Source organism: Pecten maximus, chromosome 9, assembly GCF_902652985.1.
Source record: "Pecten maximus chromosome 9, xPecMax1.1, whole genome shotgun sequence".
Classification (NCBI taxonomy): Eukaryota; Metazoa; Mollusca; class Bivalvia; order Pectinida; family Pectinidae; genus Pecten; species Pecten maximus.
The window spans coordinates 24,084,992-24,099,564 of NC_047023.1; the positions used below are offsets into that span (position 1 = coordinate 24,084,992).

At 35.2% G+C, this 14,573-nt stretch overlaps 1 protein-coding gene and 1 long non-coding RNA gene across 2 annotated transcripts in view; one reads left to right on the forward strand and one right to left on the reverse strand.

Annotated features, from left to right (window-relative positions):
* Positions 1-10,828, forward strand: part of LOC117334687 (limbic system-associated membrane protein-like) — a 125,269-nt gene extending 114,441 nt beyond the window's left edge. The window contains exons 3-8 of the mRNA XM_033894445.1: positions 2,473-2,677; positions 5,920-6,069; positions 6,834-6,962; positions 8,083-8,376; positions 9,139-9,309; positions 10,016-10,828. Of these exons, the coding sequence (XP_033750336.1) occupies positions 2,473-2,677; positions 5,920-6,069; positions 6,834-6,962; positions 8,083-8,376; positions 9,139-9,309; positions 10,016-10,137 (1,071 nt within the window). The 3' untranslated portion in view covers positions 10,138-10,828. The remainder of the gene's footprint in view (positions 1-2,472; positions 2,678-5,919; positions 6,070-6,833; positions 6,963-8,082; positions 8,377-9,138; positions 9,310-10,015) is intronic.
* On the reverse strand, positions 10,251-11,432 carry LOC117334688. Its single transcript, XR_004534212.1, has 2 exons — positions 11,134-11,432; positions 10,251-11,074 (listed from the first exon to the last, which is right to left on the reverse strand). It is a non-coding gene; the product is annotated as an uncharacterized LOC117334688 (long non-coding RNA).
* Between the last annotated feature and the right edge of the window lie 3,141 nt (positions 11,433-14,573).

Consider the following 14,573-nt stretch of genomic DNA (forward strand, 5'->3'; position numbering starts at 1 on the left):
ATCTAGAACATTACCAAGTGTACGAGTCATTGTATTTCTAAATAGCAAAATCAGACAAAACAGAACATTTTATAGATATTTCTGCATGACTGTGTTACTTTGGCCACCATCTTAACACGAGACTATACGCTTTCCTATTCTTATTTAGTGATACTTATTATGAAGTATCGACTTCAGTTTTGAACTGGCGAATGTTTGTCAAGTATTATCAAACACATCTGGGCATCTGGGTGACAGATTTGCAAGGTTACGTGCATTATCGCATCTACTAAAGATCACATTCTTCTTTGGACCTGTTTTACTGTAAGCTTAGCAGAAGAAGGAAGAGCAATATTGCCATTTCGTCGGAAATGATGCTATCCTGACTGAATATAAACTATTTCTAATGTAAGCTATCATATGCAAATCCCCCGGAAGTGACGTCAGTCTGAGATAGATTTATATTCAGATTTGTTGATGGATGGTGCTTTTTCCGTAATGACTGAGTGTGTGTAATATAGAACCAATTACAGACGATCTAGCCCGGTAAAATACGTCTCAAGTAGCTTAATTTCTCCGTCAGGCGCATTTCAGCAATTTATTGCCCGGACGTAATTGCATTTAGGACTCCGTCCTAACTTTGGACCGCACTTACAGTAATATTTCGTTTGACATGATGTGACATGTTTATAACTGATGATCATATAGAAATACAGATAAGATACAAATTATTTTCAATAACTGAATTAACGGCTTAATGTGGTCAAAGGTTGAATCGTTAGTTTCTCCTAATAGGTCCACTACATTAACGTTTCTCCAAGACGTACGATTTAGGGACTGTTTATCCATAAAGTGTAGTGAAACATGTCCCAAAACCTAGCCATCAGTTTATTCCTCGAACTAAGCAGAAGACAGTCCACGTTAGGATAAATAATGCCTCTTTGAAATAATTTGGAAACATAACCGGGGAAAATCGTTTGAATCAGATTTCATGTCTATGCTGTCAGGTCTGCTTTTCAAGAAGAACGGAGAAAACCAAGCAAAACATACCTTCCTCTACTCCATTCCACCACTACCTTATACTGGTCCCAATCAATTATCCATAGTCCTTAAATGACCTTATTGTGATACGTTATACAATAATATTCAAACAACTAACTTAATCTCATAATTTAATGTCTCAGTGTTGTCATTATCAATCAAACTTAGGTATAGGCTATGACAACAATCGTCAATAAGTGTATTGTTTGTGTTTCATTGAAAATCCCCTCCATTACCCGAATCTTCGGCACTATAATTTGTGATGAGTAAGACCATTCATTTGCGATTAGACTGTCCTGAAATAATCCTTAGATTGTTATCTAAGATCTAATATGGCCGGGATTACTGCCAAGTTGAAAAAAACGCATTTTCCCCCTTTATTGAGTTTGTGTGTGTTCAACACCTGATCCTGATCCCGATCTTATTCTGACCAAGTGTGGTAGTTTTTCCGATAGGAACAAAATATCATGGTCGCTATGACTACCATCTTTGACCATACATCTTAAACTTTTTCAAATCAGCTGGTTCCAATGAGAAACAGATGCGTACTTATCCTCTTTACGAGATGTCAACTCTTAACTGGTCTCTGAGTTCTGGACACAGAAACAAATGGGATTCAGCTGACATTTGTTCCCATGATATTGTGTTTTGATTGGAAATATTTGAAAGTGTTTGAAACAAAATATAAAAATAAATCATGTTGTTTATAGTTCCTTTTAAACGGGACAGCTTGAATAATTTAGATGTTTGAATCGATGTATGGATAGCAGGGGCATTGAAGCTCGTCGCGAGGAGACGATTTTAACCTCTATATATTACTTGTCGGCATAAAGGGGATTGTATACTGGTGTACTTACATTAGACGGAGGTCTTGCAGGCGCTTTAATGTATTTAGGACATGTATATATTTTATATAGGTCGTCATTGTGGAGATAAAAAGTATGTTCTTGATCCGGGTACATAAAACGGATTGGGTATCTGTAGACGTTTTCACCACCATCACATTAGTCTCACCAACAGTGGTATCAACTGCTTATCGTCAAAGCTCGTACAGCGTAACGATGAATACATATGGGTAGGATATTCTGCAATGGTATTAAAACAACAAAGAATACCGACACCATAACGAAACCTGACATCAAACTTAATGTCTAATAAACGAGGGGGATACATAAACAAACATATAGATTTGCATGGAGACTCTTGAAAAAGGAAAAGGATGATAACACCCAGGTACTCCAGACAAGTTAGCGTCATTTGTTTCATCGACGACATCCGGAATGTAGAAATATTGAGCTTAGTCACAATCTCAAATCAGAGTTAGGGTGGTGATAATGAAACTAGTCGGCATATCAACAATTCTATATATTTGCAATGCAATCGATTTTATCATTGAACTTTTTTTCCACAATTTCCATCTTAATTCAAATATATTTCTTTTATTTTTTGTAGATTGTGTGGATGAACCCAAAGCGTATCGTTGTAAGTCATAAAGAAAGCCGTTATATTAACGACCCCCGTATGAGTATCGAGCGGCCATTTATGGGGGACTACAATCTCCACATACGGAGTGTAAAGTACGAAGATCGTGGTGACTATATGTGTACAATAAACACCCGTCCAGTTACCATCAAAAGGATCCGCCTTATCGTTCAAGGTAAGTCCCGGTGTCTTTTATCAGGAACCCAGCTGTCCTGATCTGACATCGCATAGGATCCTAGATACAATGTATATCCTCACAGAAACAATATTGTTTGAATTATTTCGTCATAGTATGATTTAATGCATTCGTTGTATTGTTCGATATTTTATCATTATACCTTTCTGTAATCATATTATTCACAAATATCGTGATCTGATTGCAACATACCATTATATTAGCTTACAATTTCATTATAATACTATACAATATCATTGTTGTGCAACTTCATTACAATATTGTACAACATTCTTTTTGTACAACTTCATTATGATATTGTACAACATAATTTTTGCTCAACTTCATTATAACATTGTACAATATCATTGTGGTACAACTTCATTAAAATATTGTACAGCATCATTTTTGTTTAACTTCATTATAGCAATGTACAGCAACGCTATTGTACAACTTCATTATACTTTAGATATGATACTGACAAGCGTCTTTGCGAATCCGAAGTCAACGGAACTTTTCATCGGTTCACATTTTGCTGATGTTGCTACCGCCATTTCTGATGGCAATTAGGCCTATAACTTATCTATGTATGGTATATCTAATAACCGATAGATATTTTCCATTATTCTTTTACAACAGCGCACTCGTATTTAACGAGACTGTTTGGTGTATTTAAATGTACTGACAATTTTACCGATGTGAAGTCGAGTGACGGTTTCCTAAGAAGAATTTGTTTCTTAGTATTAATAAAATGACACAGAAACTTAATCTATTTACAACAATTGCGAAACAAGTTTTGACAACTTTTACTAACCACACTATCATTAATCCCGTCAATGATAGTCCTAGAGACAATCAATACTATTCGGCCCGGACTGAAGTTTAAATAGAAGGGGTCTTACTGAGGGAGTAACAAAGAAGGCAATGATAAAATGATAAAAATTAATAATTATATGATGAAATAAAATAATATGATAATGACATGGAATAGTATAATAATGAAATCGAATAATATTTGGTGAAAGGTTGCAGTATTAAACCCTGAATTACTGTATACCGGAAACTACCGTATGTAATCATAACTATCGTAAAATATTGATTCTGGTAAAGAGGACTTACGTTTTCAGTTCTTAGCCAAAACAAAAACTAGCGTAATTAATTTAATAAAATGTAGAACAGTACACAATGGAAGCCAAGTCATATAACGATAAATTCAATTCACATATAAAACATTGATGACATCGAATACTATTATGGTGAAATTATATACATATAATATACTGATAGAATCAACAATATAATGATAGAAACTAAACTATAATGGAAATATCACATAATACATTTATGGCATGCCATATGTGACGGCTATGATGGCTAGAAAGATGTATGAAATGGTAATAAACATTACATGATGTAGATATAACAATATAATATAACCATATGATATATGTTTATTACATTTTTACCAGTGAAATATCAAAAATTATTCATTCTATAAAAGTGATATTTTTCACTAGTGAAGAATATCATATTTTTCACTAGTGAAAAATATCACTTTTGCTGATTTGACCAATCAAATTAATTATAAGAAAATAACAAAATAACTGACCAATCAGAAAGCCCGACATATATGTCAGCACCTGGACAGGGGAAACTACTTTTTTTGTTTACAAATTATCGCTGTACAGTCCTAGTTAGCATACGGGGTAGGGTTTTCGTTAATAAAAAATGTAATAAACAGAATATATAACAGTGTCTTCAGTAAAACCAAATATATTTCACTCGTGTGGCTAATATTTTGATATTTTTCACTCGTGCTGCGCACTCGTGAAAAATATCAAAATATTAGCCCCACTCGTGAAATATATTTGGTATTACTGAAGACACTGTTAGATATCCTCTATATATGGTAAGTTAATAAGGACGAACATAATCGTCAACAAACATAAATATGAGAGTGGAAACCAAAAACAGGGTATTTTAATTTCATTTATTCAAATTAAATATCGCTTCTCTAAAAAAAACAATGGACATATACTTAACACGAGTATATTATCGTAGACCCTATGATAAAAAAATATCGAAACAATTATTTTAACAATTTAAAGCCCATTAAAAACTAAAATCACTTAATTACAACGAATTGATGGAATGTACATTAAACACACGTATATATACGTATATACAATGCATATATTTATCAATAAACAAAAGAACAATAATTATAGATGTTCTAAAGCGTAATTAGTGCTATACGAACAATAAGTTATACGATTTAAAGATATATATATCAAAATAACAGAAATATATAATCTGAAACGATAACGTCCTCTTCTGACACGGCGATACCAAATCATTGTAGTTATACGGTTCTATAATATGAAAACGAGCTGGAACCAATGTAGCCCTCAGACGTGTTAAAAGACATTTGACCCGACGTTCATTTTACACGCGGAAATAAAATGTCTGGAATTAGACCATGATGACACTATTACAACTCTTATGGCGTGGTAATTTAATCAGGAACGTTTAGAAAAAAAACAGCTATATATCTGGAAGTAATTAAACTTGAATCTAAATATACACTGGCAGTCGATGACGCTTACCTCACCATTAAATCTATATTACCCTTTATATCTTTATCCTAGATGGGCTCTTTATTCTAAAATCTTGTTTTGATTATGTGTGTTCTGCTAAATACATGTAGGCATTGTTTTAGCAGAAATGCATCTGATTATTTGTCGTAAACACGATGTGATATAAAAACAAAACCGGAGACATTTAACATGTCATTAATACTAAACATTCTTTAAACCGTTTGCGTTAAGTTCCAATTCCCTCTAACATCAAAGAAATTCTGCATGTCATTTATGCTGTTTCTATTCCCTCGCGGATTCTAGATATTCTCGATGTCATTTATGTTATGTTCCAGTTCCCTCGCGGATCTTTGACATTCTAACTCTCGTTTATATTATGTTCCAGTTCCCTCGCGGATCATAGACATTCTAACCATCGTTTATATTATGTTCTAGTTCCCTCGCGGATAATAGACATTCTTACCGTCATTTATGTTATGTTCTAGTTTCCTATCGGATCCTTGACATTCTAACTGTCGTTTATGCTATGTTCAAGTTCCCTATCGGATTCTAGACAGTGTACATGTTATTTGATGTATATTGATGTAAATTGCAATTCCCTCTCGGATTCTAGACAGTTTACATGTTATTTGTTGTGTATTGCAGTTCCCTCTCGGATCCTTGACTATTCCTCCTCCAATATTGTCACGGTGCGTGAGAGAAGTGATGTAGAACTCGTGTGTAATGCAACCGGGGTGCCACCCCCAACGATCACCTGGTACAGACGTACAGACGAGAACCCCCAGGGACGTGAACGTAAGTGCTAATATTTATATTTCTTAGAATTACTAATGAAAACCAGATCGTTATAGGCAACTGCTTCATTTTAGAAGTGAAGATAAATTATCAAATGTGTATGTAATACCTTGTTCTTGATTCCCCTTATTAATATTACAAATTTGATATAGTATTAACACATTATGTCTAATCTATTCAATATTTCGTGCAGCCTAAACCCTCTCATGGCAGTTAACGTCAAGTATACCTTAACTCATATCAAATTTAGCTTCAATCTTCCCCTTTTATCAACAATAAATAAATAAAATTTGCACATTTGGAATAATCATCTTCAATATGACTACGTTTTAAATGCTAATAGTACAGTAAAGTATTTGTTTTTTTCTAAAACTCCAATTCTATCATATAAAGTTGCAATTTACGGATAGTAATGGTAAAGCATGTTATCTAAAATAAAGAACAATGTTTTGTAGCAGGATGTCTTTGTTTAATGTTTTCAAAGTATTGTTGATTTGCATCCAAATATGCGAACAAAAAAACCTTTAGGCAAATGCAAAGATTAGTAGATCTTACAAGAATATTCTCAGCGTCCCGGTTAAGAGATTTTATTTTGGGTTTGTTGCTAATATGGACAAGGAAAATATCAAGATAAGATGAATGCTGCACCACGTCTGTGATAGCATGTGTTAAAGTAGAAAGGATGTTAAATCTCAACAATCACTTTTTTCGTATAATAAGTTGACAATCAGATGAATTTTATAAATCAATATTTATTGTTTTAGGAGTTGGAAACGAGGGGGAGGTCCTTGTGATACGCAACATCAGCAGATATTGTGGAGGGATATATGAGTGTATGGCTTTTAATGGGGTACCACCTGCAGTCCAGAGGCAGATAGAGGTCAAAGTTCAATGTACGTATGCCAAGAATACAACATAAATATCTCGTACAGAAATATTGGAACATATTGCTCCGTTGACATCGCTAAGGATTACAGATTCAAAGTTCAGGGAAATAGTTGACCATTCATCACAGATGATTTATCGCCAGCCAGGTCGGTCTACAGCGCCTTTGACCTGGCGTCGTATACCCAGACAGACTAACATATGGAGCTTTCCTTTGTTGATTACGCAGACGAAACCTTGCCCGAGCTATTCTTTAAGGATCATATAAAATTGAGATTAATGATTCCTGGAGGAATGCTAGAGAAAAAAAGAATCTGCCCATATCCTGATTGCGTTTTAACTGTAGTCTAATCTACGCTTGCATACATAACTGTAGCCACGATAATGTAATAGAAATAATTTCGTCGATCACAATTACAACTTAGAACGCACTTTAGATATTTCCATTTCGTTTCAATACATGCAGCTGCGGATGTTGATCTGAACTTAACTCGGTATAAACATCATGTGATATTTTAACTAGCAACAACAATAGATGCATCTACGTATTGCATCGTTTATTGCTAAACTGTAGACACAATACACATTTCGGAATCAGCCATTGTAGTACGTTTAATAACTTAAGCGACTTCGTATGATTGACTACAAAGTTGACATACAAGCAAACTACGCAATGATTTTCATCCTACCTTATTGAACGTACACTACGAGCCACGTAAAAACAAACTGAGCATTGGCTAATTTGAATATGGGCTGAAAATATTCAGTCTGTCGACTTATCAAATTAGTTATTAGACTACCTAACAGGTAGATGTCAAAATACCAATGTTTTTATTCGCTATCTTTCGCAAAAGATTTGATAAAAGATCATGGTATTTTCTTACATGCTCTGTCAGTAATAGATACTTTCTCATAGTTCCTTTTAAACAAAACATTCCATTGACCAATAAAAAGATCACAACCTATCACGAACGTTTTAAGAGATACCGATGTAATTACTTATTCTGTAAGTATCCAGTAATCGTAGTCATATTTTACCACATCTGTCTGCATCTTAATGTACTCCACACACATAAAGTAAACACAAGTTCTATATAATTTACAATGTGTTTTTGTTTCCGTCCATAGTTAAACCTGAAATACGTCTACTAAACAAACGGATGGGTCAGTACCTTGACAAGGAAACCATGCTAGAATGTATAATCACTGCCTCACCACAAGGATCAAATGTTTGGCGTTTCGGTAATGTGCAACCTGACATGAAAGAAGGATGGAAATATCACTTAGAAGTTTTCGAAGACAGTAAATATACAGTGTCACTGACTCTCAGAATAAAGAACGTTAGACCAGAGGACTTTGGAATATATACGTGTGAGGCAGCCAATCAGTTGGGTCATGCCAAGAAAGACATGGAATTATATGGTATGTTTATATTTCACCTGAAGTCTCTTTCAAATTAAAAACTTAATCCCATCTGTGTTTTAATAACATACCCGTTGCTCATGTAGACCATAGATACTTTGATATGTTGTTCGTATATACAATTTGATTTATGTGTTGCACCTTAATACTGTATACTCATTTATATCGGTCATAATATCTGCGGAATGTGTGGTATTTACCTTTTACATAGTTAAATTTACGTTAAAGATCAGTTGTTCAAAAGGTGAATAGCTTAATCACTTGATTAGTGAAAATCTCATTTCCCCTTTACTGAAAATCCTGAATGTGTGTATTCCTAAAAGTAGGAATGTAGGAAGATACTGACGAGTGTTATAGTTTCATTAAATATTGTCAAGTTAGTTTTACCAGAAATTATTTTATTGTGATTTTAAGATTGTTGTTAAACTGTCATTAGCCTAATCACCATTTGAACAACTAGGCCCTGGTTATAAGCTTCGATGATACTTGACTATACAGACCATGTAACACCTGTATACATACTCCTTCTCCTCCCCTTATGATTATAGCTCAGCGTAGATGAATAATTTACTGAAAGGAAATTAGAAAAGAAGTTATGCTATTATAAGTATTATCGGTGTTCGTCGCTGTAAGCGACCTATTGCACAAAGCACAATGTTTAATTTATACATACCGTACCTATCACGAAATTTAAAATTTCTTTACCACATGAATAAACATGTTTTACTTATTAGAATACGTCATTTGTCAATATTTTTACAGAATATATCGTTCCTACTCCGCCCCCTGTGACGACGGTAGCAACAACCCCGTACAGAGTGCAAGACAACGACGGTGGTAACGGACAGGACGGACGACTCGAAACAGTAACCCTTTTCAGTCCGAACGGAGAATCGGCGCAAATTCATAAATCATCAGACACTCAAATATTAGGTAATAGTATGTTAATAGTTACAACAATAGTGTGTGCGTGTTGGATAAAGCGATACCTCTCTTGGTTTGGAGCCACATGAGATCAGGAAATGTTAACTATACCAAGGGATTTAATATACTCAACATCGTGTAATACTCGATACCACATGATCATATATGTACACGCTAATTAGAATCTCGGAATATTGCTGGATTAATTGGTTCTAAAATGAACTGTCATAATCACTGATTAAGCCCACCAGTATAATTGATTCGCCTGGCAAATTGTAACATGTCGCAATGTTCTAAACATACAAATGCTCGTAGTAATCGCCCGAGCAGTGATTTAAACTGTAAGAAACCACCAATCGTAGCTGAGGAGTCGAGTAGGCCATTAGTGTACAGTACATTCCGAGATTCTCATGTTTTACGATACGTTGTACATGGAGTACCTAAGCTGGTCTGCGATTGTCCGTTCCAAATATTTATTACATGTACTTTTATATATGTAACTGAGTTTAACTATGTATTATCAATTATTTTTAAAATGTATGCAATCATATAGATACTTAAATAGCTGTATTGATGTTCGTGATGACTCGTACTTAACATCTCAAATCTTTTATTTCAAACTTTCCTATTAAACCTTTTTTTTCTTGATATCCTTTTCCTTAGATAACTTATAAGTGTAAAAGATGAGTTTTAAATTTCTCCGCTTACTTTGCAGGTCAGTTTGGGACTGCGAACGTCCGTATTTCGAACACGTGTAGCACCATAATAGCAACGAAGAATTTGTTTATATATTGTATTTTATCATATATTCTTTATGTTGTTTTCGTTACATCATGATATGTATAAGGAAGATTTTCATTTAGGAATTTGCATATATCATCAGCTCAACCATTTTTGAAATAAATAATATGGAGTAACATCATAACAAACCATTATATTATTGATATTGATCGCTTTGTTTTCTAAACGCTTATCACAAGGAAGGCGTTAAGAGGTTTTGTTTTATTACAATTAGATTAAACAGAAATAGCATTACACTGAGTACAAAGATTCATAGATATATCACATCATCTATATATAGTGATAACATGTACATGTACAAATCAGCAAATTAATATACTGTTCCGCAATACTCCATCATCCGGATCAACTTAAATAAATCCATTTGATTGGTTAGTTCCTGTGTGGGATATGTATCCTGTATAACAGCTAATGTAGGTACGATATCGTATTTAAAATGTATCTATAGAAGCATGATGTAAAATATCCTGTACACTACATATAAATATATGTATATATTCTTATGCATTTCTCTATAAGTCGTCTTAGTGTTTTGAACAACTACAACTGTCGGTTAATTAATCTTATGTTCAAACGAATGTCTTGAGGAAAATGCAAGTGTTTTGAAAACGCTATGGAACAGTGTGTGTGTGTGTGGATGTATGTGCTGTGGATGTTGCTGACACTTTTCGTATACATATTAATATGTATGTATATATAAATGTATTAAAAACTCATCAGTTGTAAATATGATGCATGTTTTGCTATTTTAATAAAATTCAAAGGATTTGCTAGTGCTAAAAAGAAAAACCTGGTGATGATCTTCATTCCAAAGGAACATATTGGAAACTCACTAGTAAAAGTATTCTACACACGCAACATTTTTTCATGTCAATTCAGGTCAATGACTTGTGAAAAGTTTGGGTCAAATTGACCTGAAAAAAGAGAGCAAAATATTCACCTGAATTTGATATGAAAGTCACCTCAAATTGACCTGAAAAAAGAGAGCAAAATATTCACCTGAATTTGATATGAAAGTCACCTCAAATTGACCTGAAAAAAATCTTATTGTGAAAGTGACTTCATTCTCAGGTCAATTTTATTTTTTTCAGGTCAAATTCACCTGAATATATTTTGCCTGTGTAAAGTAACATCGACTATCATAATGAAAAAAAAAAATTAGTTCGGTCAAAAACGCATGCAAAGTGCGCGTCAGATAATTAATACACCCGTAATCAATTATGAGTTAATGGTGTTTAACACAATTTAATGTATCTTCACGTTGTAGAGTATGCTTCTTCTGACACAAAATACAATCAATATTAAATGTTATTCTACATACTCTGTTTGAGGGGGTGGGGGGGGGGGGGGGGGGGGGGGGGGGGGGTGGTGGTGGTTCATATGGCATAGTATGTGTATATAACAGGAAGAGGATATTGCATAGTATGTGTATATATTATTCAGATGTTGGAATCACAACAGTTTTTATGTATAGCTATTATTTAAGTATTTGTTTATTTATTTATCGGTTTGTTTTAATTAAGAGTTGAAGACAAAACGCCTTCAAGATTAATCTGCTGTTGCCATTCTACTATATATTCCTGGTTGTTGATGAGTTTGGTGTACCGATATCGTACGGTGTACACGACTTGTATTTTGTCTATAAGTACAATCACTGTGTTGTGTTTGCATGTCAAAACCGTTAGAGAATAATTATATCGTACTTTTAAATTCATGCAAAAAACAAAAACGAAAAAAATAACGTTGCTGTTTAAACTATCTTGCTATACTGCTATTATTTTATTTTGGAATATCAATTGATATCATTAAAATATACTGAGACTCTGCTACTCTCCGTAGGAGGCACCCTGTCTAATCGTGCGGGAGTTGAAATTCTATGTAAAGTTTTATATACATTCGTTTTGTCTAACTGCTAAACGTATCTTTGGTGCAATATGTTCGGATTGAGAGTGTTAGCTGACAGCGTTATACATGAGTGATTTAGCTGTGACTGCGTGAAGGCGTGTATATGGTAACTGCTAAATAAAAAACTGAAAAAATAGTAATATTCGTTTTGATATTTTTGTCCTTTGTGAATTTAAACTCGTAGGATCTAGGATTTGTCCTTACAGTAAAAATCCAATTTTCTGATAGAATAAATGCAGTAATGAATTATACCAGTCAGTGTTTACGCCTGTCGGGGCACTGTAAAACGGTGAACAACAACTTAGAGAACAAAAGTCTGAAATATCGCAAAAATAAACAAAGTAACAAATCATGTATAGTGGTTCGAGTACACGAAGAAATATAAAAAAAACAAAGAAAAATCGGCCGAAACTGTAAACGAAAGTGTATGTCCTTCTGCTAGTAAATCAGCAACACTACCAAACATTCTTCCACCGTAAACCTTCAATAAGCACCACAAGTCACAACACGCTACATACCATCACCACCACAAACCATCACCACACACCACCACTACAAACCATCACCACACACCAACACCACAAACCATCACCACACACCAACACCACAAACCATCACCACACACCAACACCACAAACCACCACACATCACACACCAACACCACAAACCATCACCACACACCACCAATACAAACCATCACCACACACCAACACCACAAACCATCACCACACACCAAAACCACAAACCATCACCACACACCAACACCACAAACCATCACCACACACCAACACCACAAACTATCACCACACACCAACACCACAAACCATCACCACACACCAACACCACAAACCATCACCACACACCAACAACACAAACCATCACCACACACCAACACCACAAACCATCACTACACACCAACACCGTACACCATCACCGTACACCACCATCACACACCATCAATATTTTACCATCACCCCACGCCACCAACACCACAAACCATCACCACAAACCATCACCACACACACCATCACACACCTTCAATATTTAACCATTACCACACGCCACCAACACCGCAAACCATCAACACACACCACCAACACAAACCATCACCACGCAATACCACAACACCTGGGTTTTCCTTTACACTGTCCAATAGGATAAACAAAAAACACAAAGCATGTAGTGTACCTCAACAGCGACAGAGGCATCGCATAACCAATCATCCCCGTGCTCCGGATCTCTCTTTGCAACTCAAAGACTGTTTTTCACTTTCGAAACCAGAACGAGTATCTAGATCTATCTAACCCTTCGCAAAACTCGATCTTTTCCTTTATCCAACAGTCAGCTATCATAATCTGCCGATCATCATCAGGGTCACTAGTCAAAGGATCAGCAACATTTACGTTAACAGAATCCCATCCTGCCATCGACAAGTCTGCTTTTTCCTATCAATATATTTCATGTTATCCTCAAGCAATTCAACCGAACACTCCGTTTCCTCGGACGTTACAGCCCAGAGCAACTGCTGAAGCTACCATAAAACTCATGAACTAAAGTCCCATTGTTCTTCATTTCCTCACGGTTCAAAACTGTGACTGTCTCCTCCTTTAACTTTTGCATTTGTCTCGACAAATCTTGTGGGTTTTGTTTCCTAGAACCGACAGTCTGGAGTTCAAATAACCTTTGTTTCTGTCTTAACTCCTGTTTCAAATGTTATGAAATGTCATTTAAAGGAACCCCTCCCGACTTCTACACCGAATCCCTAATACTATCTTATAATACTGGGCAACGCTATACAACATGTATGTTTTCACGCCGCTACCCATGTCGCCGGACATCGGGAGATTCCATATTTGCACCACTCGAGTGTGCCATCTATTGGCGTATACCTAACTGAGAGGAAATAACTTCATCCTGTTTATTGGTCAAAGGGTGTAAACGATACTTACGACCACTATTTACTGTATGACAAATATGTGAGGTAAAATCGACGATAGACATGGCTGTAACCGATAACTAGAGAAGTATGTTTATGATTATTTCATGCAATCAAATATATCTTGAATTTGAAACCACGCCTGTATCACCAAAGTATGCATTGCGTTAAAGAAATATACAATGCATGTATAGGTGAGAATCCTGTATTGAAAACTCAAGCACAGAACCTTAAAATGGCTGATTACAGAAACAGTATGTGTTCAACAAATCAAGGGAAACAACTCAATTGATATCGAGCAGCAAACCAGCCCACTCATACAGCACATAAACAACCCGATTAGCGCACTCTAATGGTAGCCCCTAACAACATCACTTGATGGCGGGTAATACGAAGGTGTCTCATGTTTTATCGGCCTTTTAAAAAAAATGACTTGGACCGACTAACATCAAAACTCTTGGCATATAGTAAAAACACGGGGGAAAGCCGACCCTCACTCGGTAGTAATTTCAGTTTATGTTTTCAGATAGCTATTCAATATCGTCGTGTGGTAGTAAACACACATATATTGAAATATAGATCATTTTTCGAAATATCTGACCAGAAAGGCATACGTGTCAACATTCAAAGG